Source organism: Meriones unguiculatus, chromosome 18 (assembly GCF_030254825.1).
Source record: "Meriones unguiculatus strain TT.TT164.6M chromosome 18, Bangor_MerUng_6.1, whole genome shotgun sequence".
Taxonomy (NCBI): Eukaryota; Metazoa; Chordata; class Mammalia; order Rodentia; family Muridae; genus Meriones; species Meriones unguiculatus.
This window is the reverse complement of record NC_083365.1, coordinates 76,441,203-76,468,941: the sequence shown is the minus strand read 5'-3', so window position 1 is coordinate 76,468,941 and position 27,739 is coordinate 76,441,203. Positions and strand designations below refer to the sequence as shown.

Here is a 27,739-nt window from a genome sequence, read left to right as displayed (position 1 = left end):
AACAGTTGTGACTTACTGAAGTCACAGTAACAGTTAAATTGTGACTTGAAGTCATTTCTTCCAATTCCTTGCTTCAGGCAGGATTTCCCTTTTCCCAGCCATTCCTGAACCTTCTCTATCAACCTGCCCTGTCCTGGGCTGTAGTGTCTTCTCTGAGAGTGCTGCTGTTTTCTTTGCTGTATATTTGGCCTTTACTCTTAATCTTAGGCAAAGGGAAATGTGCACCCAAGAATTGATCTTAAGAGTGGGTCAGAGTATTTCTTCCCACAGCCTTTCACTGAATATATAACTGGTGTGCATGTGACTCAGTTTAAAACATTCTGAACTGTGCATAGTCTTTTGTTGTTGTTGAAGCAACGAGGTCACCTTACTCAGATGTGGTGGTTTTCCTGTGGCAAAAGCAAAGGACTTATCACAAATGGGCATGTAATATAGAGAGGGCTGAATGGTCCTTGTTTGGATGGAAGTGGGCAGACATAGGAAGGCCAGTAATAGAATTTTATTGCAGATTTCTTAGTAACAGCACTGCTGAAAGTGGGGATGCCAATCTTTAGTAGCATTCTGATTTATTCTTGTGATATTGATAATGAAATATTGCATCAGGTCCATTTAAATAATATATAATTGTATTTTAAATGTGTTTTATGTGCATGTCTGTGTAGAACGGGTTAATAAAGTTGTTGAGTAACTTGAACTTGTCAGAAGGCTTCTGGTTTTATTTTTGTGGTTTGTATTTTGAACTGTACTTCCCACCTACTATCTTCTAAAACTGCCTCATCCTGGACAAGCTGATAACGGGACAAGTTCTCAGGATGCTTGTAGTCCAGGGTCATAGGCATGGCTCTGATTCATCACCTGGGGGAAGATGGGAAGGACATTACTGGTATTACATCAACTTTAGCAGTCACATGAACCTTCTGGTACCGGTGCAAGAATTAAGAATTATAATAGACCATACAACATATACTTTTTATCTGCTGTAAAGAAAAATTTGGGAGATATTTCAGAATTTACTGAGCTGTTATTTCTGCTTGCTTATGGCCAGACTTCAGCCAGTGGTATAAGATGGTACTTTGCATCTTTTGGAGAAGGAGATACAAATGGATGTCCATGTTCTCTTGTCTCATACCAGCACACTAGCAAGGACGCAGGGCTCATTAGTAATGCAGAACCAGAGGCTTCCTCCTAAACCTACTAAATCAGGATTTTAACAAGATCACTAGGTGGCTGGATCCACAGGTACATTTAATACTTTAAAACAAGCTTTCTAAGGGAAAGCATTTCTTACAAGGTAAACATTAAATACTAGTTCATGGTTGATCAACCAGAAGTTGATAAACTCTGACTGCTGATGTCAGAGTGGACTAGAGTAACTATATTGTTGGGATCCTCCTCAAAAGCCATGTAGCCCATGACTTCATTGCTACTGCTGCTGCTGCTGCTGTGTACAGAGATCCAGCCCATCTCTGCTTTATATCTTAGACCTGTAGCTTATGGTCCAGTTCTGAATTAGACATGTGTCCTATGACTGTCATAACATCAGCATCTCAGGGAAAGAAACCATTAAAGTTTACTTGTGTCCCCAGAGTGAGGATGTGTGTGTCTCCTCACATGCGTTTGGATGTGGGGGTGAGGTAACAGCAGCAGCGCTGGGGATGGGTTCTTTTCACTTTTCTTTGTTCATCATTTGGCTGTGGTATAACAGCTTTGCTTCTCTTTCTGACTCCTAGGAAGTGGAGACTGTGCTGACTGAGCATAGACGCCCCTCAATGGCATCTCTCAGATTACTCTCCTGATGTGAGGCTGAGGCCAGACCTCTCCGAGGAACTGGAACTACTAAAAGACTTGGGATACCAGCATCATTGAGGCTAGAACAGGAAGTTAAGTGGGAGCTTCTCATTTGAGGCTACCAAAAGCAAGGCCTGGAAAACCTTCATTACATTTTTCCCCTCATGCCTAGCAGGAACGTTACTACATTGTTCCTCAAAATGTCTTTAACAGCCTGAATGAGTTAGTCTTTATCTCTTTTGACTCAAGTTTGCAAATACCATTCTATTTAGGCATTCAATATTCTACTCTGGCTGACTTACTGTATCCTTAGCTGTAGATTTGCCTAACATGGGAATGCACTGCTTCGAAGTTGGTTTCTAGGTGAGGACGAACTTCAGGAAGCCCTTTCTGCTCAGTGAGAATTGTTCTTTGTGTCTTTTGGCAGTGAACAGGCTGAAGTGCAGCATGAGTGCTAGCTGTCACCTTTCGCAGTGTGGGAAATGAGACAGAGCACCAGGCCAAAGGAAGGTGTTAGGAACTCAGCCCTGAATGGTTCTTCTCTGCCGACAGAAGAGTAGTGTCCACAGCCCCTTTTCATTTAGAGCAGCTTTTCTTCCATGCACTTCGGTGCAGGGTCTGGGTGCCAGACTTCCCAAAGGGGCCTGGCCTTCACATCCTCTCACAGCTACTGTGTTTTCTCTCTGAGGCTTGTACCTCACATAACCTCCTGAGGGGTTGGGAATGAAGGCAAGGTGGGACCATCTCCCTCCCATAAGGAAATAAAAGTAACTTCTTGAGAATAAATTAAACTGGGGATTTTTTTTTTTTTTTAATTTTAAAATAGGCAGAGGCAGACATGCCCCTTGCATCCATCTCTGGGATCTCTGGGAAACCGTGGCTGTGACTGCAATAGGTGCCTGTTCTAGCTGTCACTGTTGTGAGCAGCTCATCTCCCATGACACTTGATGCAGCATGGCCTCAGGGCATTAGTGAGTGGATGCTCCTTCTGGATGAATCAGATTGCTGTTCCTAAATCATTGAGTATGTGTACACACTGTCACTGCAAATACACTCCTAGTATGTTATTTTCCTGAAGAAGAATGTGGAAGTCACAAAGAGTATTGTACCTTACAAGTAGAATCTGTGGGGTTTTTTTTTTCCTTTTATTTTTGTTTGTTTCCTTTTCACTTGAAATGCTTACTTGTTGGGCAGAAAGATAAGTAGCAAGACAAGTCATGAAATGTGCTTTTTCTAAATGGTTCTTTTATATTGTAGATAATACTGGAGACTATTACCTAAGTAGGGTGTGATGAACTGCGGGCAGTTCAGTGTCTTCCAACTTGTACCTTACTGTATATGTACACGCATCACCTTGAGAGAGTCTCTTGCCCTGCTTAATGCCGATGATTTTCCCAGGGCTGCTTGCAGCATGCTGTGCTACAAGGGTTTTGTTTTTGTGGTACAAGCTGCTTTCTGCATTGAAGTATACTCGTTTCTGATGATCAGATGGTATTTTTATGAAGCTATTTATTTTGTGTGAGGAGTGTGCATGTATTTAATCAGAATGTAATTTATGTTCTCAGTTTTCCACCAGCAGTGTAGGTGGCTTGGATACTGAGCCTGATGTACGTAGTATTACCTTAAGTTAAATTTGTAAATATCTGTGTATGTGAAAGAATGATAACTATGTTATGACAGTAGATTTAAAAAAAATTTCTCATTGATTTTATTATAAACCAAGAAATGTATTTCTCTGCAGAAAAGTTCTCTGTTGGTTACTTAAAACCATGCTGAATTATCTGGGTAACATGCACTGCTTTTGTAATAAGAAAATAAAGTTATTTTTAATTAAAAAATACAATGCATTTTCAATTCACACATGAAAGACATCATTTGGTACATTACATATGTACAAAATATTAATATTTTCCAAAATGTATTTAAAAGTTTGTTGAGAACTGAGTCTGAAGTTATTAAATGATATCTATGTTTCTAGCTATTGTGTTTTCAGTTAGTGACTATCAGGTCCTAGCATTTCAAAGTCAGTGGCATTGTTCCAACTGTGCAATGTTACTAGTGTAGACATTTATTCATTGATTTAGAAACTTTTACCGACTGCCCTGATGATTGCCAGGTAACCTCAAGCCAGTTCCGGGAAGCTGTAGGCAAGTCAGGGTAAACAAGCTTCCTTAAGCTGGGGGCGGGGCTACTAAGCCTCCTTACGTCTTAGAGGTTACTGAGGATAGGCCCTTCCCTCCTGGTTGACTTTTGAGCCCACCTGTTATTTCCTTGATAACACCAGAAAGGCAAGTGCATTAGGATTTCAATTACTGTATGAAAAGGTGGAGATACCCCGCATTGTTGAGGTCTGTTAAGGTAAAGCTACTTCCTCTTGATCAAAAGAAGAGGATGTAAGTTTTACCTCTCCCCTAGGTAGAGAACTCACATTGTAAGCCTCATAAAACATTATACACTACTGTCTTCTTTGAAGTAGAGTTAGCCACCTGGACCTGTCAACCACCCAGCCAGTAGTCCACCCCCCAGGAAATTTATTTTCTTGATGCGATATTAAGGAGAGGGAAGAAGAACCAGTTAAATCAGGCCACAGGACAAGATATCTAAGTCCCTCCTTTGGAGCAGACACAGCACTTCTGTCAGACACTGCAGTAGCCTTCTGCTCTCAGAACATACACCTTTCCCTTCCATCCTTCTTTCTAAGAGGCCAAAAGTAGAAGCATGCCTTGCAGGCACTCTGGGAAGTATCCCATCCCCACCCCATACAGCTGCTTGTCAACCTCCATTGCATACCATATGGCTTTATTTCTTTCTCTTCACCACCTCCCTCCTCTTGGCAGCTTCTTGCTTTGTTGTTTTTCCTTCAAACTAATAAAATTGTTTTCTTCTGATTTGGTTTTAAAATTCTTTTATCAATTAGACTAGGAGCACAAAAAGAAATTCCCTGGTCTCTTGTAATGATTGAATGTTCATTCTTCAGTAGTGAGCACAAGCCTGAGATAGCTACTAAGTGGAAGCCGATCTGGTATGGGTGAATGTACTGAGGCATTCAAAACAAGGCTGCTGGGGCTCACAGAAGGCTGGGCTCAGAACAAGGCCACCACTGCTTACGAGGAAGACTTATCAGTTATTTATAATGAGTTCTAGCTACAATGTGTGGATGCCAGTTCAGAGCAGGTGGCTCTGCTGGGCCATTTCTGATTCAAGGTGAAGACTGTCGTTCCTTCTACAATACTTCACTTACTCCAGGACACTGTAGCATTGAAGCAATGGCTGACTGCCCATGCAGGAACTCCTACCAGCTCATAAAAGCAGCCCTTTCAGTAGTCTATTGGTAGACATTGTCTCCCTCTGTCTTGCGCACCATCAAAGTACTGAAGTGTGTCTGAGAAACTCGTTTTCGGCCTTCTTGTGTCTTTGGTACATCCATTCACAGCCTGCATTATCACCTGCCTGTCAATACTGCCCCTGACACAGAAGAGAATTTAGAAAAGTGAGGAGGGACTGACACTCGGTTTGGTCTTTGTTGGGAAAGTACCATTGATCGGCACCCCATCTTCTGTCCTTAAAGCTTGAGAGTTGTAGGCAGTGGACAGTAAACACTGGCAAATATTGACAGAGGTCAAGGTCATGGCAGGACTGTTTGGCCCATGCCTGCTGAGGAAGGATAAACCTGCAGTTTAAAGTGATTGGTCGGCTGTTCTGCGTTTCTAGAAACTGGGAAATCTATTAAAAATATTTTTTTGTGGTTGCAAAGCCACTGGATATACAGTCTTATTTCTGTGGTTCTTTCCTGTTACAGGGTAGACCCTTTTTTTTTTTTTTCATATTTGTTCCAGGGAAAAAATAGAACTCCTTCTCTAGAAGGAAGTTATTCTGATCTTAAGTGGTGTGGTTAGAGGGATGCTTTTGACTAAAATCAGGGTTTAATTCCATCCTGGGTCAAGTAACTTCTCCCCAAATGCGTAGTTGGATTGTGTGCTGTCTGATGTGGCTGATTTCTTCTTTAGATGGTAAGTATGATTTCCATACAAGATATATCATGTCAATTTGTGTGTGACTAGGCATTCTGTATAGGGTTTTAATGAAATTTGCATTTATGATATTTATGGAAAGTTCTGTTAAGGTGTATGCTCTATACTTATTGGAGGCTTAGTATACATTGGTCGTGGTCTTGCTCCCTGAGATGGTGGCCATTGCTGACTTGCTCTACTTAGTCTGGGATCTCAAAAAGTGACAGTTTCAAAAATTCTGAAACATCTATTAAAAACTGTAGAACTTACACTTGGAACGGATTGGTTGTTCAGGAATGGATAACTTATTTCTGAGTTTAACTATGATGCCTTCTGTTTGGAAGTATAACTTTAGAAATTCCTGGAGAATGAGGGATGGTGATACTCATACAATGGAAGAGAGAGGGCAAGGAGTGAGGATTAGTCCAGCAAAGTGAGTGAGGGTTAGTCCACCCAGAGGGAGGGATCTGGTGGGGTGTCCTTGCAGCCAGTGATACGCCAAATGATTCTTTTCATTGTTGTTGCTGTTTTCCTTCTCACAGAGGGCTGTCCAAAACTTCCTCCAGTGGACAATAGTGTATTTGTTGGAAAGGAGATAGAAGGACAGACTCTGGGGATTTACCTTTGTATCAAAGGCTACCACTTGGTGGGAAAGCAGTCTTTTGTCTTCAGTTCCTCAGAGGAATTGGATGTCTCCCTCCCTGAGTGCCACTGTAAGTTGGGTTTTTTGTTGTTGTTGTTGTCCATATTGTCATCTCCTAAATATTCTTTTATATCCTGTTTCCTGTAGGCCATGTTAAAATTGTAAAAAATTCTCTTAGGTGCCTCTAATCATGTTCTTGAATTTGATATGTTGCCCCTAGTGACCTGGAACTTCCAAGCCCTCTGCCAGTGCTGGGATTTCAGGCACATCACCAATGCCTGGCCATCATGTTACTTTTAAACTAGGAAAAAAAGTGTATTCTCAATTTATACATGTGATAAATGCACGATTAAGTTCTGATTTACATTGCCTTTTGAAGCCTGGGGAAGTGTGACTTTTACTTCTTCCTAGCCTCTTAGAGCACTGAATGTTCTCTTTTTCAGTGGGCCACTGTCCCAACCCTGTACTGGAAAATGGCACAGTCAGTTCTTCTGGACCTGTGAATGCAAGTGACAAAATTATGTTTAAATGCAATGACGGTTACATCCTCAGGGGAAGCAATTGGAGTCAATGCCTAGAGAACCACACCTGGGCACCTCCCTTTCCCATCTGCCAAAGCAGTAAGTAGTGTATAGTTTTGTCACTCTGGGTAAAATTGCTTTTTGGTGCCATATTAGTGTACAAGCCAGAATAAAACCTTTACTTCCCATCTTGTTGAGTTACTTCCCCTATAACCCATTTTTTCCTGCTCTCCTCTCTTCCTTTCCCTCTCCACCTCTCAAAGGATACTACAGGGAGATACAATTGCCATTTGTTTATATAATATGTTCCTTTGTGAGTAATTCCTGCTATAGGGCACAACTTCTGATCCTCCTGCCTCCACTTCCTGAGTGCTGGGACTGTAGGTGTGCCACTATTCCTGTTCTCTGATGCTGGTGATCAAACCCAGGGTGTTCGTGCATGGTAGGCAGGCGCCCTACCAGCCAAGTTATGCCTTCCACCCTGCTTTGCCTTTCCTTGTACTCTACCAGTTGGCATCATTATTGCATGTCGCTCTGTTCCTTGAGCTCTGCCTTGAGCTCATTCCTTGAGCTCTGCCAGTCAGAAAGGATTCACCAGTTCCTTGTAATCCAAGGAATGAGCTGGGCTGTTTTCCATGGACAGTTATGATTTTCATGAGAAAGAGAACATGTTCCCAGGTCTCACTCATACAGTTGTGAAGATGCAGACTGCTGTACACACAGCATAGGGAGCGCTGTCCATTGACTGTACCCGGCTCTTACAAATCTCACTCCAAGATGTCTTTCCCTTAGGAGACTGTGAACCTCCTGGGATTCCTGACCATGGCTATTTTGAAGGAGAAAACTTCACCTCAGAATCTGTTGTTACTTATTTCTGTGAAAGTGGGTAAGCACATGGCCTTTCAGACGTGGGATAGTGCTCCCTGGCTGCTTGGCTTTGAAGGATGACTGTCTGTGTCTACCCGATCCCCTCATTTCCTGCTGCCGTAGGACTCTGGCTCATTCAGAGTTTGAAATCTTTAGCGCAGTAGCTCTCTCCGATATCTAGAAAGCAGATACCCAGTAGAGTACTCTGTTTATCCTAGTTATGGTAGTTACTTTTCTGATGCTGTAATAAAAGACCAGGAGCAAGGCAAAGTGTAGAGGGAAGCATTGATCTGGGCTTATGGTTCCTGAGGGATGAGACTCCGGGGGGCATGACAGCAGGTCTGTGATGGCTGGAGCGGCAAGCAGAGAGCTCACATTGTAACCTGCAAGCACTAAGCATGAGTCTTTAAACCCTCAAAGGCCCCCTCTAGTGATACACTTCCTCTAACAGGGCCACACCTCCTAAATCTCTCTAAAACGTACTACCAACTAGGGTTGAAGTATTCAAGTGCTAGAGACTGTAGGGGACACTTCATTCAAACTTCCACACTAGTGAAAGCACTCATTTCTTCTCAGTTACTCAGAATACATGTTCTCTAAATAATCTGTTACACAAACCCAAAGCCCAGTGAAGGAACAGGATCCCTGCTGCCTACTTAGGAGAAACAAGAATGTTTAGTAGAGGAATGTCTGCACCACTGGGTGAGATACTTGATATGGTGTGGTCTGGTGTCAGAAGAGCTGTGGGAGCTGGGATAACATTCCATCAGGCTGGGACTCGGGGGAGAGAAAGGAAAAGGATACTGCAGGGAGATGCAACTGCCATTTGTTTATATAATATGTTCCTTTGTGAGTAATTCCTGTTACAGGGCATACTTTAATCTTGTTGGATCATTTTTCTAGCATGATAGACATAACAGTGGTTGGGACCTTTTAGGTTTACAAAGGGTATTTTGTGGATGGTGTTATTTCAGTTTGATCTGAGAGGAGCAAGTTTCTGTTAGGTTCCCATGCTGGTTAAAAAGACCTACCCATTTAACTTTTCATCTAAAGGCTATGGGCTTCCATTGGGTAATTATGACTATTACCCAGTTATGGCTGGCTTGTTTTTCTGAGGCCTTTTATTGAGTGTTCTCAAGACTTTAGAGAGATAAGTGGGAGTCTGTCTTTAAAGCCTGATTCAGTTACTTATTCATCTGTTTGATGTGTTCTGCTCCTGATGAATCCTGATCCAATTGGGCTGGAGGGTAGGTGGAAGGCCTTGGTTGTTACTCATCTACTGTTTTATGTCATAACCTAAAAAATGGTCTTGGCAATTTTCAGTTACCTGTGGATTCCCATATAGAGAGCTTAGTCCAGTAAGCACTGCATGGTAGTCTTTTGGATAGTTCTTTTCTTGACAAATTTGTAGAAGTCTAGTGACAGTGTTAGCACATATCAACTTAAACTGGGCTTCCCCTGAGCCTGCTAGAAGGTTCATATTTTCCATCTTACTGTGTGCCATGGATATCATTGAGAACATCTGCATATTTTTGATAAGCATTTAAAATGTCTGTCCTCTAAGTCTCCATTATGTTGTAACAGGTTACATCATTCTGGCCTGTATGCCCCATTCAGCTGTGTGGCCTGGCAGGGACTTTTTCAGTCTGACCAGCTTCATTATTTCCAGGTCATTTTAAGGATTGGTGAGCAGCAGCAGCTATAACATTACTTGTTTGTGTTGTATGTTATCCCTCACATGTCTCCTTGGCTCTGTCCCCACATGAGTGTCTCTATTAATGGACCTCTGCTGAGTTTGCCAGTGAGGAAGCCAAAATGGAAGAAGGCCTTTGAACATGGACCAACTTTCTGTGCTTATATTTAGGAGTTTCTCTTCTCACATTACTAGCATCCATACTATGTGGAGTTTGGCCCACTGACTTCTGTAAACTTGACCTTCAGCAACACAAAAACTTTCTGTCTTTCTATAATAAGTACTGCCAACTGTTAGGGGTGATTTTATTTTGCTGATCCATCACTTTTTAATTGCCTTTCATCTCTTCACTGATGAGTGGTGGTCCAATATTTCATTAGGTACAGTCACTCCTTCTGTTTGATAGTTAACGGGGTACCAAAACCATTGGAGTTCTCTACTGAGTAGTATATGCTATCTACCCCTTCTGTCTGAGATGTTCTCATTTAACTAAACTAGTTATCAGCACTGTACCTGACTGTGGGTAGGTTTACAACTAACGTATCTGGCTTCCAGTGGGTAAGTAATCAGTATCTTGACAACAGCTTCTAGGTAAATGGGTTTTGTGTTTATTAGGACTTCATGAGTAGTACACTGTTGTTTTTTCCAACAGACACATACATAGTTAGCCTCTTAGGGCATGTTAATCATCTGTATACTGTCCTTGCTTCACAGCTCATTTTGCTTCCTTAAATGCTGTGGAATGAGCTTCTGTCCAGCCCCATACCTCTTGCTTTGTATTCAAATTATAGAGTAGCCTTAGGTGGGAAGGGCCAGGTATGAGATGGAAGCCCTCTAATAGCCAACTAGACCCACAAATCTCTGTATTTGCTTAACCATGTAGGGAGGCAGGAAAGCCTGTACCCAGTCTGTTACATCTGTGGCAATACTTCCATTTTATTGTAACAGACAACACTCAAATATTTCATAAACAATCCAGGTCCTTGGACTTTGTCTGGATTAATGTCTCATCAATGTAATGCAATATTTGAACAGTTGCTGGTTTGGTCCGTTTTGCTAGGTCAGATATTGTTATCTGATGGCACACTGTGAGGCTGGGTAAATAACCCTGAGCAACATGGTGAAAGTCCACTGATGGCTTTCCCGGATAAAGGCAAAATGCTCTTGCCATTCAACTACTACCAGAGCTTAAAAAAAAAAATTATTGACCAAATCCAGTACACGGAACACAGTGGTCATGGTCCAATTGTGTGCTCAAGAATTAAACAATATAGCAGTGTTAAATATATACAAATACACCTTATTTAATTCCCAGTAATCCAATCTCTTTAGCTATGCCCCATCAGGCTTTTGGATAGGGCATGAGAGCAATTAAAGGGGTTACATACCAGCATAGTAATGTTTACCTTTCCCAATTAATGGATTGTTTCTGTAATCTCTTGGTGCTCCCCCAGACCCTTAGAAAGTAGTGGCATGTAATCCTGGAGTTAGTGGTGCCACTGATGTGGTTTCTCAAGATTGGATTTTTGGCCAAGACATGTTTGTTTTCTGTGCACCTTAACCAAAGTTTCCCATGGTACTTTGCAAGCACTTTCCCCATAATATGTCTACTCTCACAATATATACAGGGATTATGGTATAGATCTTTGAGGGCATATGCCTCAGTTTCAAAGTGAGCACTGGGCTCTCTGTGCACCAGAGCTCTCAGTTCCTGTTAAATGGTTCTTAAACTTGCTGGGTTTCTATTATAATTGTATGTTTGGCCCCAGTAGCTAGCTGCATAGTGACTCTCTGTGTTAGAGACCAATTTCTAGCCAACTCCAAATGAGGAGTCTGTTTCATGGGTGTGGAACCTTGGACCAGGTCTATTCATTCTTTTCTCCAGAACCAGAGACTCACTGTACTGTCTGAAGAAGGCAGTGAAAAAGGCCCAGAGAAGCCTATCTTCTCTTGTGGCATTTCCAGCTGGAGGATGGGTCCAGTTTTTACACACACACACACACACAAACACACACACACACACACACACACACATACACACACACTCACACTCAGCTATTCCAGAGTTCTAAAGGTATACACTGTCTTTTCATAAATAGGAGTTGGAATCTTTTCTTAAGGGAATAATTTCCAATGTTTTATTTTCCACATTTGGCTCATTGTCTATTTTTTAGGTTGTATTATTGCCTGACAATTTCTTACATGAAAATAATGTATATTGGTCATTTTTAACCTCCTTACACAACCTTACTCACTAATCTCTCTCCCACTCCCAACAAATTCCTTCTTTCCAACAAGTTTCTCTCCTATTCCTCTGGTGTTCGTGTGTGTGTGTGTGTGTGTGTGTGTGTGTGTGTGTGTGTGGCACCACTGAGATTAATTAGGGCTGTTTGTATTTCGGAGACTTTTCTTGGGCCACTCTCTTTTATATTCTGAGTACAGTATACCCCTGTATTTTGTCTCTGTCTCCACTGAACCTGTCACTCTTTAAGCTCCTTTTTATATTTGTTGGCATAGCATAGCTACCACAACAATATAAGAGCTCACACATGACTGGAGATACTCAGTGAAAGACAACATCGCTCATCTCTATTGTACAAGTCATTATAAACAACAGAAAAAGTCAAAACACACATAGCCTGTTCACACCATGTCCCTTCAAATATGACTGCAATTTCTTCATTGATATCTATTTTTCCCTTGGCAGGGAGATGTCTTTAGAGTTGAGCATAGTATGTCTGATGGCAATAGTTACCCATATTGGCAGTAGCTCCACAATTACAGTGCAGCTCCTGATGGCCTTCATGACCCATAGTCTCAGTGGGAGGCACACTTTGTTTTATTCTTGAACTTGGCTGTCAGTTCCACTAACTCTAGAGGAGTGGAGGAGTACATTAGGGAGAGGCAGGCAGCCTGGGACAGACAGATTGTGTGGGTCCATATCTTTAAGGGATTTCCATGTTAGGTCTTCTGTGTCTTGGTAGCCTGCTGCAGAATCATACTTGTGAACTTTCAGCTGCTGGGTCAAGCTTTTTGGTGTGTCCTTGCTTTGGAATGGTGCCGCTCTGGCATCTCTTTTTATTTTATTTTATTTTTCTTTATTAATTACACTTTACTCACTTTGTACCCCCTCCCCCGGCTGTGGTTCCCTCTCTCCTGCCGTCTGGCATCTCTAAGTTGAGCTCTTCCTGTAATCTTTCCACTCATGAGCCAGCTGTTATTCTTTTGTTGATGGCTTCTCTGAGCCAGCAGGATTGTCATACATAGACAGCTGCAGCTGTTCAGTTTTCCTTTTGCTTTCCCAAAAATGATTTGTTTGTTGCCTTTAACCTGGGTATCAGTTGTCCTTTTGAGGTAGCCCTATACTCACAAGGTACTTCCCACAAAGCATAATGGGGCTACATCAAATCACACAGGTGGTTTAGGGAAGCCTGGGACTTCCCTGGAGGAACCCATGTCCACATTCAGAACTTGTTCACTCCATTCCCCCTTGCAATTCTGCTAACAAGACCAATTTTATAAAAATTTCCTAAGTAAGGCCTCAGAGGCTTTAAGAGTGACAACTATTTCAAGATACCAAAGAAAAAAATCTCAGAGGACTCAATGGAAGTTTGGACATCTTTTATTTTCAAGCAACCCTTGGGACTGTCAGGCCAGAAAACAAGGATCTGCACCATGCTGACTAATAAGAGTAGCATCTATATACAGAGGGTACAGAGACAAATTGGATCCCAGTATTCAGTGTTGCAAAAACAAACACCTCATGGCTATGTTCAGCATGTTCAGGCCATACCTTCCTTCTCTGTTTTACTGTCTTCAAAGGAGAGAAATGCCCCCCCATCAGCACATATGCCTCACATATGACTACAATTTTTAGAACACTTGTAAGAACAGGGCTACTCTGTCAAATATAGACAATGGAATATTTCCTACAGAATCAAAGAGCAGAATCCTTAAGGAAACAAAAATTAAGACATATAATGATTTAGTGTTTAGACCTTTAAAGCATTGTAATAAGATCTAACCCTCCTTTATATGGTCTGCTCTCCCTCCCTGATGGGTCTCTGCCTTTTCTTTCTCTTGTCTTAATTTAGGTCATGTAACTTTATCAGCCTTTAAGTCCCACCTCTCAGTTTTGTATCACTTTTTTTTTCTGATCACAGGCCACTGCTCCCCTTTAGCCTATTCATGTGTACCTTTAATTTAGAGCCTAATACAGATGCCTGTTCAGATTATGAATGATCAAACAGTTCTTCCCTCACCAAGCTGCTCCCTCCCCTGCCCCAGTACACTGGCTCTGAAGTTCTCATTTCTTCTATGTTATTCTGGATTGACTCCTCCCTTGGGTCTGCCCACCATTTCAAGAGAGCTGTTTTAATTCATAGCTGTTTTGTTAGAATGAGATAACTAAGAGGCAGGAAGGTGGATTTGATCACAGTTTGAAACACTAAAATAGAGCTACACAAAACCAGCCTCCATTGCCCACTTTAAACAAAATCCCCAGAATTGCCAAAACAGTCCTGTACAACAACAGGTCTTCTGGAGGTATCTCCATTCCTGATCTCAAGCTGTACTGCAGAGCAATAGTAATAAAAGCTGCACGGTACTGGCATGGAAACAGAATGATGGGTCAATGGAATTGAACAGAAGACCCAGAAATAAACCCACACACCTACAGATACTTGAGTTTTGACAAAGAAGCCAAAACCATACAATGGAAAAAAGACAGCATCTTCAACAAATGGTGCTGGTTTAACTGGATGTCTACATGTAGAAAAATGAAAACAGATCCATATGTATCATCCTGCACAAAACTAAAGTCCAAGTAGATCAAAGACCTCAACATACAACCAGAAACACTAAATCTGTTAGAAGGAAAAGTGGGGAAGAGCCTTGAACTCATTGGCACAGGAGACAACTTCCTGAACAGAGCACTAACAGCACAGGCTCTAAGATCAACAATTAATAAATGGGAACTCATGAAACTGAAAAGCTTCTGTAAAGCAAAGGACACTGTTGTCAGAACAAAATGACAGCTACAGACTGGGAAAGGATCTTCACCAACCTTATATCTGACAGAGGGCTGATATCCAGTATATATAAAGAACTCAAGAAGTTAAACAGCAACAAATCAAGTAATCCAATTTAAAACAAAAATGAGGTACAGAGCTAAACAGAGAATTCTCAACAAAGGAATATCAAATGGCAGAGAAACACTTAAAGAAATATCATCCTTAGTCATCAGGGAAATGCAAATCAAAATGACCCTGAGATTTCACATTACACCCATCAGAATGGCTAAGATAAAAAACTCAAGTGACAATACATGCTGGAGAGGTTGTGGAGAAAGGGGAACTCTCCTCCACTGTTTGTGGGAATGTAAACTTGTACAACCACTTTGGAAATCAATCTGGTGCTTTCTCAGACAATTAGGAATAGTGCTTCCTCAAGATCCAGCTATGCCACTCCTAGGCATATATCCAAAAGATGCTCAAGTATACAACAAGGACATTTGCTCAACCATGTTCATAGAAGCTTTATTTGTAATAGCCAGAACCTGGAAACAATCTAGGTATCCCTCAGTTGAGGAATGGATTCAGAAATTGTGGGACATTTATACAATGGAATACTACTCAGCAATTAAAAGCAAGGAAATCATGAAATTTGCAAGCAAATGGTGGGAACTAGAAAAGACCATCTTGAGTGAGGTAACCCAGAAGCAGAAAGACACACACGATATATCCTCACTCATAAGTGGATATTAACCATATAATATAAGATCAACATACTAAAATATGTACTCCTAAAGAAGTTAAACAAGAAGGAGGACCCTGGGTAAGATGTTCAGTCCTCATTCAGAAAGGTAAATGGGATGGACGTTGGAAGAGGGAGAAAACAGGGAACAGGACAGGATCCTACCACAGAGGGCCTCTGAAAGACTCCACCTAGCAGTGCATCAAAGCAGATGCTGAGACTCATAGCCAAACTTTGGGCAGAGTACAGGGAATCTTATGAAAGAAGGGGGAGATAGAAAGACCTGGAGGGGACTGGAGCTCTATAAGAAAAGCAACAGAACCAACAAATGTGGCCACAGGAGTCTTTTCTGAGACTGATACTCCAACCAAGAACCATGCATGGAGATAAGCTAGAACCCCTGCTCAGATGTAGCCCATGTCCTAGGACACCAAGTGGGTGCCCTAGTAAGGGGAACAGGGACGTCTCTGACATAAACTCAGTGGCTGCCTCTTTGATCACCTCCCCCATGAAGGATGAGGAAGCAGCCTTGCCAGACCACAGAGGAAGACAATGCAGCCAGTCCTGATGAGGCCTGATAGGCTAGGGTCAGAAAGAAGGGGAGGAGGACCTCCCCTATAAGTGGACTTGGGGAGGGGCATGGGAGGAGATGAGGGAGGGAGGATGGGATTGGGAGGGAATGAGGGAAGGGACTGCAGCTGGGATACAAAGTGAATAAACTGTATTTAATATAAAAATTAAAATTAAAAAAAAAGAAGATATAAAGGCTGAATGTTGTTCTAACATCCTAGGTACCACCTAGTGGGCATACAGAAGCTGCAATGCATTGATGGGAATTGGAACAGTTCCTATCCTACCTGTGAGCCCATTCAAGAAGCCTCCAAACCAGCTGAACAGATTGCACTTGAGAAAGCAATTGTAAGTAGGAGGTGCTATCCGTTTTTTTCTTAGCTGCAGTCTCAGTTCTGACATTACTCTTGCATATGCTTAGTGGATGTCTGCTCAATTCTGGGTAATGTTTTTGCATGGGTTAACCTTGATCTCATCGCAGAAGGTGCCTGATAAGATCACAACATTTCCAGATAAGAACATTCCTATTCATCACCATCATCACAAATACCTCACAAACCTTTTTGTGGGATTTATTGCCTCATTTGGCATATAGAACAAGGTATACTTAGTGCCCGGCATCTGTAAGCTCTGACTGCTGTGAGAAGCTGCTCCAAATCTAGATTCCAATACATTCTGAACACATTTATTTTCCTTCAGACCTTTAGCCTGTATTTATTATCCCTGGAGAAATAGTAACAACTATATTTAAACCAGAAAATGTTGAGAAGTCAGATCCATGTGGAAATTTCTTGGGTTTGTACCTCATTAGTTTCAGAGTAGGGAGCTGCATCTCAGCTTTCCAGGTATAACTTTAAAAGTTTTTCTTTTTTTAGCATGCCTTCCAGGAGGGAAAGGACCTTTGCAGTGCCACAGAGAACTTTGTGAGGAGCCTAAAGGAAAGTGGACCAACAATGGAAGAACTGAAATATTCCCTGGAGATGAAGAAAACTAAGCTGAAGGAATACATTTTATCGAAATATAAGTAACAGAATGGTCACAGAAATGCCCCTATGAATAAACTGCTTCTGAAGGTGTTTGCATGTTGTTCCTTATTGAGCTGAAATGCAAGTCACATGGCCATACAATTGACACACTGTGTGTAACTGTGTGGGACCATCTTTGGGAATTTTACTTAGAATAGAAGGGCCAGGTATGGTGGTCGCCTGCTTCAGACCAGGATTAGCAACATACTAATGGGGAATGCAGAACTTAATTCTCCAGCTGTATGCAGAATAAGATAGCATGCATTTAATCTGAGTGTGCTTCTTATGAAACATGAATGATAAGTCAGACTTATCATGAGATAGAAACTGATCTTTCATTCTGGAAAAAATATACCCACAATAATTACACCTTTAAAATTAGCTATTGAAGCCCATTTATACCCTAAACACTAAAGGTTATTGCCAGTGCTATTGGTTATTCTGACAACTTGATAGTAAGTCCTTATTTCTGAAGACACCACCTAATTGTGGCATACAACATGGAAAAAATCTATCTGGTACCCAACTGGAAGCTTCATCTTTTCTGGATAGCATTCAAAGTGCTAGAAGATGCTATACATGCCACCAGAAGAGAAAAGTAATCATAAATCTCTCTCAGCTATCTATGAACCTGCAAACTATAATAATGATCTACATACAAGATGTGCCCATTGGCACAATAGTGACATAAATGTTAGAGGAATAACCAACCACATTTTTATTAGATTCAAGGCCTGCTTCATGAAATGGAACCCATCACTGACACTGGCCAACAATATGAGACTTGGTAGTCCATCGGTCCTGGGGGAAATGTACTACTATTATTCTGCTAAAGGAAAGTAGTGATAAAATAACTCCCAGTGATATACTGCTATACCCATACATGAGTGCATCACTCAGTCCTCATCACAAAACTGTCTTCTTGCAGTAGATGACAATTAACACAGAGACCTACAACTGTACAATATGCAGAGAGACAAAGACTTTGCTATGCTCAGCCCAGAATGGAATATCTTTATCACACTCCTACCCTTAAGACTGGGTAGTCTTAGAGAAAAGACAGTAGAAAGTTTGTAAAAGCCAGAGGTGGTAGGTAACTTTAAGGATAGTGCATTTTCCAGACACAACAGGGAAGATGCACATATGAGCTCACAGAGACTGTGACAGAATGCCAAGACCTGCACAATCTCAAGAAGGCCCAGTCACTCTTAACTTCCCCATAGAGAAAGAAGATGAATGAGTCTGGCTCAAAGTCTAGCCAGCCCCTGGCCTCCAAGTAGGAAAAGGACCAGACTGAGAAGCCAGCAGGTCAGGCCATGCAAGCAACCTCCAAGGAGCCCAGTGAAGTGCCAAAGCCAAAGAGACCTCTCGGCTGACCAAAGAGAAGCAAAAATAAGGGAGCCGCCAAGATATGAAAAGCTACCACAACTCCAGGGAGGAAACCAAGGGGCAGACCTAAGAAGCTGGAGAAGGAGGAAGAGGGTATTTACCAGGAATCCTTGGAGGAGGAACAGTAACCGCGTGCAGCACCTGCTCCTTAGCCACCAAGGAGAGCTTTCCCCTGGGATTGGAAGCCATGCTCCCAGGTCCATCCCTGCTCCATTGCACACTACAGTCCCTCCCCTCACCCATTGCACACTACAGAACCACTCTAGGGGTGCAGCAGGCTGGTTACGGACTACCCCACACCAGGGAAAATGGGGTCTTGCCCAGCAGATGCTGCAACAGAGTAAGGAGGGTGTAGGGCCACCAATTCCCCTTGTTCTATGGGGGAAGTTTGTCCCAGCTGGGGGTCCCCTCTGGTTTTGTATTTGCAGTTACTCGAATAAAAACTAATAGCCATTTCTGGGACAAAGAAAAAAAAATAATAAGTTCAATCCCATTCCTTCCTTGTCTCATGCCTGTCCTCTTGCCCTTGGCTTCAAATGATGGTATAATGCAGCAGCAAAGCCCTTGCTAGAAGCAGGTCCTTAATAGAAAATATACTGATGATCTAGATTATTTTCAGAGGAGCATAAATTAAAACAACAGTAGAAATGAGAGGTATTGTGATACTTAATATCAAAATAGCTTGTGCACTTACTGTAATAGGGAAGAAGTACTCAAATGCAGCCCTGAAATTCCATTCTTGAGAACTTAGAATTCTTGTTAGATGAGCTGTGTGACATATTTGGTATTTGAATATATCACACAGACAACAACAATAATGTGAACAGAACTTAGGACAGTAAAAAAAATGAGATACTATGGAGTGGGCCTCCTACTGAGGACACTTAAAGTATGAGAATAAATAAATAAATTCGTTAAAGTGAAGAGTGTGGTTTGTTTTTGTTTGTTTGTTTTTAATAAAAAGAGCTAGGCATGGCAGAGACCAGCCTGGTCTATGCAGTGAGTGCCAAGTCAGCCAGAGTTACATAGTGAGACTCCTTCTGAACAATGAAATAAAAATTAGAAGGGAATGAAAAGTATTTCTGTTTATGGATAAGAGGAAGGGAAAGGAGGTATCAAAATTGAAGAAAAATTAGAAGAATCAAGGGAGTTTAGGGTTAGTTATTGGAGCTGTCTTAGTGTCTCTTTCTGTTGCGGTGATTAAAATACCCTCACAGAAACAACTTAAGGGAGACAACTTTTGTTTGTTTGCGTTTAGCTCACAGGTCCACGTTACAGTCCATCACGGCAGGGAATTAAAGACATCATGAGCTTCAAGTAGCTGATCATAGTATGTTCTCAGATGAGGACAATGAATACATGTGTGTGTTAGCATGCTCTGCTCACTATCTTACACCGTCAAAGATCCCTTGCCTAGGGAATGGTGTCACCTGTAGTTCCCAGGTCTTCCCACCTCAGCTAACATATTCAGGACAACCCCCCACATACATGCCCAAAGGTCCATTTCCCAGGTGGTTCTAGAGTTTTCCAAGTTCAAGTTGACAGCACTAACCGTCACTGGAGTCAAAGGGGAAGAGTGGTTTAGAATAGAAATGTTCAGCAGTGTTAAAAACCTTCAGAGAAATTACAATAAATAAATGGAAGACATTTGAACTTGGATAAGACTGCATTCTTGAGTTCAGTATCATACTAAAGAATGAAAAGGGATTTAAAGTTTTGGCAAGGTTGCAGGGACACTTCAGGGTAAGAGAGAAAGTGAAGTGTAGAAAACAATCAACTCTATGTCAGGGTTAAACAGGAAAAAAAAAGACATTGATGAAACTAATATAGAATAAAATAGAAGGCAAAATGATCGGTTGAAAGTAAGGTAAGTTAGTCCTCTTGGAGAGAAAACTCAATCAATAAAATACATTCTGTATCTGTTGTATCTTTTTGTGATGCCTGGATGGAGACAAGTAAAGCTAGTACCCCTCAAAGCCTCTGGGACTAGTGTCCTGCACAGAGACTCATTTTGGTTGGAGTGGTTCTGAACTCCAACTCAATGTGTCTAGGCTGGTTGAGTTTTGTGTTGTATAACTTATGATTATGAAAAGAAAAGGAAAATTCTGGCATCAAACTCTCTCATCACCATTCTAACTTAGGGGAAATGGTTGGCAGAGAAGAAAAAAAACAATTGCAACACATGATCAAAAATGAGGGCTGGTAAAGAAGATTATGTAAATACTGCTGCTCCAGCTTGTTAATCATTCACTGGGGCAGAGGAGATGTTCTCTCAGTCCATCTTTATTCAGCAGGTGTGGGCAGAATGCAAGGACCATATGGGTAGACTCCAAGGACTTTTTGATGGAACAATTACTGGCCAGCTTTAGGATATTATGATCAGATATCATCTTGGGAGAAACTAGTAGAAGAGAGATCAAGGCACCATCACATAGTCTTTTCCTCTGCTACTGCAGGTCAGTGGGCTGCTGAGCCCTTGGGTGGGGGGTTATGGGTAAAGCTGGTCACCAGGCTCTGTCAGCTGTGTACCTCTTTTATATTTTTTATTTTTGTGATTATAATTTAATTATATTTTCAATTCTCTTTCTTCCCTTCAAATGCTCCCACATACTCCTTCTTGCTCTCTTTCAAATGTATGACCTCCTTTCTCATTAGTTGTTGTTGTATGTATATATTCCTACATGTAACCTATTCAGTCATATAATGTTACTTGTATGTATGTTTTCAGGGCTGATCATTTGGCACTGGAAAACCAATTGTTGTAGCTCTTCCCGGGGGAAGACCACATCTCTTCACTCCAAGCTTTTCTCAGCTGTCTATAGTTTTTTGTGTAGAATTAAGGCCTCATGGCATTTCGCCCATCTAGTTTTATATGTTCATTGGTGTCCTCTTGCTCAAGTTGTGTTCGGAAATTCACGTTGTTGAGACTTTACTGGCATAGTTTCTGATGTTACTAGGAGACATGATCTCACAGTAAACTCCTTGATCCCCTGGCTCTAAACAATTTTTCTGCTTCCCCTTCTGCAATGTTCCTCTTAGGTACAGGTGTGTTTTTTAGACGTATCCATTAGAACTGGGCCCACAACTCTTCATCTGAGTTGTTGTTGTTTTTTTTAGTAGTCTGTTGCAAAGAGAATTTTTTGTTGTTGTTGTTGAGGTGGTGAAGACCATACTTATCTGTGGATATGAGGATACATGTTTATAGATTGTTATTGGACTGTGCTGGTTTAGTAAATTAGTGGTTGTAGATTCTCTGCTAATAAATATGACTTCACTAGCACTGAGTAGTTAGGTAGATTTACGGTACAAGACATGATTTCCCTCTTGTTGAGTGGGTCTTAAGTCAAATTAAGGGAGTTTTTGGTTACTTCCAAGGTATGCCACTACTATATCCTTAGGGTTACTGGACCATGTTGGTCATCGATGTGTTCATAGGTATCACAACTGGGTAGGACTGGTGGTTGCCTTTCCCCACCACTTTCCAGAAGCATGAATGATGCCTCCTTAGGGAGGAGGCATTCAGATGAGTTCTAGTTCAGGAGGTTTTGGGCCCCGTTTTCGAAGTTCATGGTGTTTCAGCAATAGGAACTTACCTTCCTTTCTTTGGGTGGGCGATTGCTAAGGGCAACAACAATAGGATTTGTGGTTTGGGAGTCTCTTGAGCTGGCCTGAATAAAAACTCAAAAGAAGGCTTCTCATGTCTGGTATTGTGGTTTTTTGTTAGGTGGTCTTTGGGAAGCAACATCACCCCAGATGAGAAAAGTTCATTAAAACTATATTTGTAGATTTTTACATGAAATTACACGTATTACAGAGTTTTTAAGGTAAAAAGTTGAGATCTGTATATGGAAAACACAATTTCCTTAGAGTTATTTATCACATTTGGCTTTTATAGTCTTTCCACCTCCTCACCTCAAAGATCCTTGAGCCTAGAGGGGAGGATTTTGATGAAGACATCCCATTTAGGACTGAGTGCTCTGAAGTCTCTCACTTTCTGCACATTGTCCAGTTTTGAGCATCTGTCAATTCCAATATACTGCAAGAAGAAGCTTCTCTAATGAGGCTGAGTGAGGTACTAACCCATGGGTATAGCATTATATCATTAGGATTCATTTTATTGCTAGATGTTAGGGGGGTGAAGTTTCTAGTTAGGTACTAGCTCAGGTTCTCTATGTTTGATGACATAGAAATGTTGTCTTTAGCAATGGGGCCTTACCATCAGGGGAAAAGTAACCAATAGCCTTAGAAATAGCCTGTGATATTTGGTGGCATAAGATTTCTAGTTGGGGCATTGTCTCCCCCATTATATGGTAACTCTGTTTAAATTAATTTCACAAATGTTTATATTTTAGAGAGTGTCTACAGTAGCAGATTTCCATATAATTTTTCAAATGGCCTTTAATATGGTTGACACACCCCGTTTTCCCTCCCTTTATCTTGCTCTTCCATTCCCCTCACCATTTAATCCTCCTATTCTACTTTTCTCTTTGTGTATCCATAAGACCATGGTGTATAGGCTTGAACTCATTGCACAGGAAAGGAACAGGACACTGGTAGTACAGGCACTAAGACCAACAATTAATAAATACGACTTCATGGAGCTAGAATGCTTCTGTACAGCAAAGGACACCATTATCTGGGTAAAATAGTGTCTACACAATGAAGAAGAAAACATCCTCTTTCAGGAATCTTTACCAGTTACATATCTGGTGGAGAACTAGTATCTAAACTATATAAAGAATTTTTTTAAAGCCCTGAACATCACGAAAATAAGTAACCCAATTAAAAAATGGGACACAGAATAAACAGGAAGTTCTCAAAAGAGCAAACACAAATAGTTGAGAAACACTTAAAGAAATGTTCAACATCTTTACCATCAGTGAGATGGAAATTAAACCAACTTTGAAATCTCATCTTGCTCCAGTCAAAATGACCAAAATCAATAAAACAAATGACAACACATACTAGTAAGGACGAAAGGAAAAGGGAAAATCTTATTCATTGATGGTAGGAGTACAAAATGATACAGCCACTATGGAAATCAGTGTGGAGGGTCCTCAAAAAAACTGAAATTCAATCTAACTCAAGATTCAGCTAAAGCACTTTTGGACATACACCCAATGGATTCTGCATCCTACTTCAGAGATACTGATTTATCCATGTTCATTGCTGTTCTATTCATTATTGCCAGAAAATGGAAATAGCCTAGATGTCTATCAACTGATGAATGGATAATAAAACTGTGATACATTTACACAATGGAATATTAGTCATCTGTTAAGAAAGATGACATATACAGGTAAATAGATGAAGCTAGAAAAAAAATCTTCCAGAGTGAGATAACCCAGACCCCAAAAGATAAATATTGTATATTTTCTCTTATATGTGGATGTTAGCTTTTAAGTCTTCAATATGTGTCTACAATCTGAATAGCCACATGGCTTAGGTATCTAAAAGACCAGAAGAGAGGAGAAGGTCACCTAATTTGCCAAATTGAAACACTGTCCTTTTCCAAGAAGACTTGAATTTAGTCTCTGGCTTCACAGAACTCCAGGCTCACATGTATTCTTCTCTGAAAATTCACTTTCTTTTTCCATTTGAAAAGAATTTCTCTTCCCAGAAGTGCCTTTTGCAGACGCATGTCCTCATCGTTCATGTTGTAACATCTGTGCTCATGTCTCTTCTTCACACCTAGGTTGTAATTTCCTTGAAGAGGTGGATAGCACAGCATTTATCCTAATGCTTTATGTCAAGTAGGTTAAATGGTACTTGTTAAATTCAGGTTTTCTGGCAGAACAACTGTGGGCAAAGCAGCAGCAAGCCATGCATCACACAGGAGCGCCACGTGGGACACTTCAAAAAAACAGGGGTGCAGTGGCCTGGCCTTTCTCTAGGCTCTGCAGAATCTGTGGCCCAACTTTGTTCCAAATGGCCTTGATTGCTGCTCTTTGGGTTGCTGTTTTCGGTGAGTAGTGGGCAACAAGTCCAGATGGACAACCAACAGTTATTTATAAGACTTAAACTGGATAGCTAAGTTAGCGGAGATCCAGTTTCAACCACAAAGGATTTATTTTGCCAGCTGGAGTTATCATCACACACAAAAGGATAAGTTTCTAGGTGTTTCACCTAGAACTTCTCATCTAAGTCTCCAAAGCAACCTGTTTCCCAACCTGCATTTGAAATAAATCTATATTTTCTAACAGCAACTAAGCATATTTCATGGCCTGGGGGTTGATCTGGAATGGAGAGATGAGGAGCACATGGCTCTGGGGCTCTCAAATGGTAACTTAGCTGTGTATCACCATTCATTTTCAATAGGGAAAGTAGGGTTAAGATTTTTATGTCTTAAGAATTCTGTTTTCTGTGTTATGTAGCTCAGGCTGGACTTGAATTCACAATCTTTCTTATATGCTACCACATCTGGCTTATCATGTCAGCTCAAATCAAACAACATGTATCTACTAAAGCAAATTTATAAGAATTTTTGGCTTTGCATATATGCACTCTAAGCAGAGATGGATAATGTAGCCTGATGACATTTACATCTGTCTCCTTTATAGAAAAAATATTTTACATAGTAGAGAAGGGATAAACATGTGTGCCTTTAATCATCATCGTCATTATCATTTATCAACAGAAAATTTGCATTCTTCTCATGGACTCCTAACACAGAGGAATAGTACATTTACAACTTTTCTTGATTAGAGCAGAAAAGAATTGTTTTCCCTCTAAAAGTATACTACTGAAACAGTAAGTTGCTGTGTCTCAGGGACTAACATTTGATGTCACTGTCCTTTTGGTATCTAGGCAAATGTGGTCCACCACCTGATTTACCCTATGCCTTGCCAGCAACTGAGATGAATCAGACAGACTTTGAGAGCCGAACTGTCCTGAGATACAATTGCCGCCCTGGCTACAGTAGAGCAACTTCAAGCCAGACTGTTTACTGTACACCGGAAGGGAAATGGTACATTACTATCATCTGTGTCAGTAAGTACCAACATTTATTATTCTCAATTGTGCATTTATCAGTTTTAGAAAGTTCTCTCAGGTTTTATAATTATTGAATTTTAGGTCACTAAGGAATTAGTGAATTCATCTACTAGAAATCCTTTGTTTGATTTGTTTTTTTGTTTTGTTTTTCAAGGCAGGCTCTCTCTATGTAGCCTTGGCTATCCTGGACTCACTTTGAAGACCAGGATGGCCTCAAACTCACAGAGATCCACCTGCTTCTGCCTCCCAAATGACTGGGATTAAAGGGATGTGCCACCACCACTTGGCAACTAGGAATTTTAAGTACATATGCATGACTCTTCTGGAAAGCAAAATAAAACAAAACAGAAAATAAGAAATGACTTGATTGCAATGAAGAAAAGATATGCTGTACTGGCTAGTTTGTTTTTTAAAGATTTATTTATTTATGTATATGAGTGGTCTGTTCCTGTTCCATGACAGAAGAGGGCATCAGATCCCATTATAGATGGTTGTGAGCCACCATGTGGTTGCTGGAAATTGAATTCAGGATCTCTGGAAGAACAACCAATGCTTTTAACCACTAAGCCATCTCTCTAGCCTGTACTGGCTAGTTTTATTTCAACTTGACACAAAGTAAAGTCATCAGAGAGGAGGGAGCCTCAATTGAGAAAATTCCTCCATAGATCTGGCTGTAGGCAAACCTGTAGGGTATTTTCTTAATTAGTGTCTTTGGGGAAGGGCCCAGCCCATTGTGGGTGGTGCCATCCCTGGGCTGGTGGTACTGAATTCTCTAAGGAAGCAGGCTGAGCAAGCCATGATGAGCAAGCCAATTAGCAGCACTTCTCCATGACCTCTGCCAGGCCTGCCCTGCCCTGCTTGAGTTTCTGTCCTGACTTCCTTTGATGATGAACTGTGATATGTAAACATAAGACGAATAAACCCTTTTCTCCTTAAGTTGCTTTGGTCATGGCGTTTTATCACAGCAATAGCAACTCTAACTAAGACAAACATTTCATCGGTAAGTCACCAGGTAGGACCTGGTGTGATAGTGGACACCTTTAATACCTGCAGAGGCAGGAAAAGACCTCTGTGAGTTGGAGACTAGCCTGGTCTACACAGTAATTTCCAGGCCAGCCAGGGCTGCATAGGGACAGGCCCTGCCTCAAAAAAAGAAAGAAAAATTGGGGCAGGAGGATGGTTTAGCAGGTGAAGGTGACCTGAGGGTGATTCCTGGAAAGGTGGAAGGAGAGAACTGACTCCCAGAGTTGTTCTGTGACCTTCACATACATGTTGTAGCATGTGCATGCCTGCACTTCAGTCCTCAAAAAAAAAAATAATAACAATAATAACAGTAATAAAAGTAGTAATGATGACAATGATGATAAAAATACCTTAGGGTTAAATGGACAGAAAGTAGCAATCTTACCTCAAACACATGGTGAGTGTTTTTATATGCAGAAGCCAGATTTTTAAAAAATGCATGCATATGCATACATATGTACATATATTGGCTGAAGGACAGCGGCCACAGTGGCTGGTGGATATGATGAAAGTATGATGCTATACATATATGAAAGTGTCAAAATGAAACCCACTATTCTGTATCCTAATTTTAAAAATTAAGAAAAACAAGGCTCAAAACAACATATTTCATGATATGGAAGAACTGCTAATTACCTGTGAGCAGGTGATACATTTGGTACTGTCTCCCAACAGTAACGGCACATAATCTTTGCATTCTCTCTTTTATTTCTTTTTATAGTCAAGGAAATGGTTCTTGTTAAAATACAGCAAGGTGAAAAAAGAAGTGATCAAAATTTGTTTTTATTTTTCCTCCAGAATGAAAAATTCACCAAGTCATACTCAGATATAAACATGACTCTAACCATGTAGGTCTCTCTGGACGTGGAAGTAGACACAGATCTGTCAGTTTATAATTGCAGTACCTGTGAATGGTGGGGATCACTTATCATAATTTTATTTTTCCCTAGAAAAATCATGCAGGAATCCAGGAGACTTACACAACGGACAGGTGGAAGTTAAAACAGACTTCTCTTTTGGATCACAGATAGAATTCAGCTGCTCAGAAGGGTGAGTGTGAGGAAATTTAGAAACAATTCTCACTTCCATCCCATCTTCTTGTACCTTATTCCTTCTTGTGCTGTTTTTTTTTAACTTTTTTCAGTTTCTTTTGTATCATTGTAGTGTTTCCTTATTCAAATACAATCAAGAGATTAGAATATATTTTATATTTCCCCTTTCTAGTTACACAGTTCATTTTAAACATTTATTTAAGATAATCTAATTAAAAAATTATTATTATCATTTATTACAATATATTCAATTTGTATCCCGGCTGTGGCCCCCTCCCTCATCTCTTCCCAAACCCACCCTCCCTCCCTCTTCTCACCCTTTGCACCTCCCCTAATACACTGATAGGGTCGGATAGTACCCCTCTGACCTTAGACTATCAGATTTCATCAGGACTGGTTGCATTGTCTTCT

General features: G+C 40.9%; 3 protein-coding genes across 15 annotated transcripts in view; all 3 read left to right on the top strand.

The window, feature by feature from the left end:
• Nucleotides 1–6,382, top strand: part of Pfkfb2 (6-phosphofructo-2-kinase/fructose-2,6-biphosphatase 2) — a 30,884-nt gene extending 24,502 nt beyond the window's left edge. For 8 of the 9 annotated variants that reach the window (XR_009587483.1, XM_060372032.1, XM_060372027.1 and 5 more), the window contains 2 exons: nucleotides 6,143–6,231; nucleotides 6,341–6,382. Coding sequence is in view for 7 of the 9 variants with exons in the window: in XM_060372032.1 (XP_060228015.1) it covers nucleotides 6,143–6,231; nucleotides 6,341–6,374 (123 nt within the window). In the remaining 2 variants the exon portion in view is untranslated. Of the gene's footprint in view, nucleotides 1–1,730; nucleotides 5,799–6,142; nucleotides 6,232–6,340 lie in introns of all 9 variants that reach the window. The other variant, XR_009587484.1, reaches the window with a different exon arrangement.
• Nucleotides 5,658–16,922, top strand: C4bpb (complement component 4 binding protein beta). Its single transcript, XM_021640113.2, has 6 exons — nucleotides 5,658–5,798; nucleotides 6,341–6,511; nucleotides 6,885–7,061; nucleotides 7,755–7,848; nucleotides 16,068–16,194; nucleotides 16,722–16,922. The coding sequence occupies exons 1-6, from the start codon at nucleotides 5,747–5,749 to the stop codon at nucleotides 16,872–16,874; spliced, it is 774 nt and encodes a 257-aa protein (XP_021495788.1). The 5' UTR covers nucleotides 5,658–5,746; the 3' UTR covers nucleotides 16,875–16,922.
• Nucleotides 16,923–20,530: 3,608 nt separating this feature from the next.
• C4bpa (complement component 4 binding protein alpha) overlaps nucleotides 20,531–27,739 on the top strand; it is a 45,933-nt gene continuing 38,724 nt past the window's right edge. For 2 of the 5 annotated variants that reach the window (XM_060372020.1, XM_021640127.2), the window contains exons 1-4: nucleotides 20,532–20,716; nucleotides 24,043–24,225; nucleotides 25,068–25,250; nucleotides 27,227–27,326. In XM_060372020.1, coding sequence (XP_060228003.1) covers nucleotides 24,084–24,225; nucleotides 25,068–25,250; nucleotides 27,227–27,326 — 425 coding nt within the window. In that variant the 5' untranslated portion in view covers nucleotides 20,532–20,716; nucleotides 24,043–24,083. Of the gene's footprint in view, nucleotides 20,717–23,955; nucleotides 24,226–25,067; nucleotides 25,251–27,226; nucleotides 27,327–27,739 lie in introns of all 5 variants that reach the window. The other 3 variants (XM_060372021.1, XM_060372019.1, XM_060372022.1) reach the window with 3 other exon arrangements.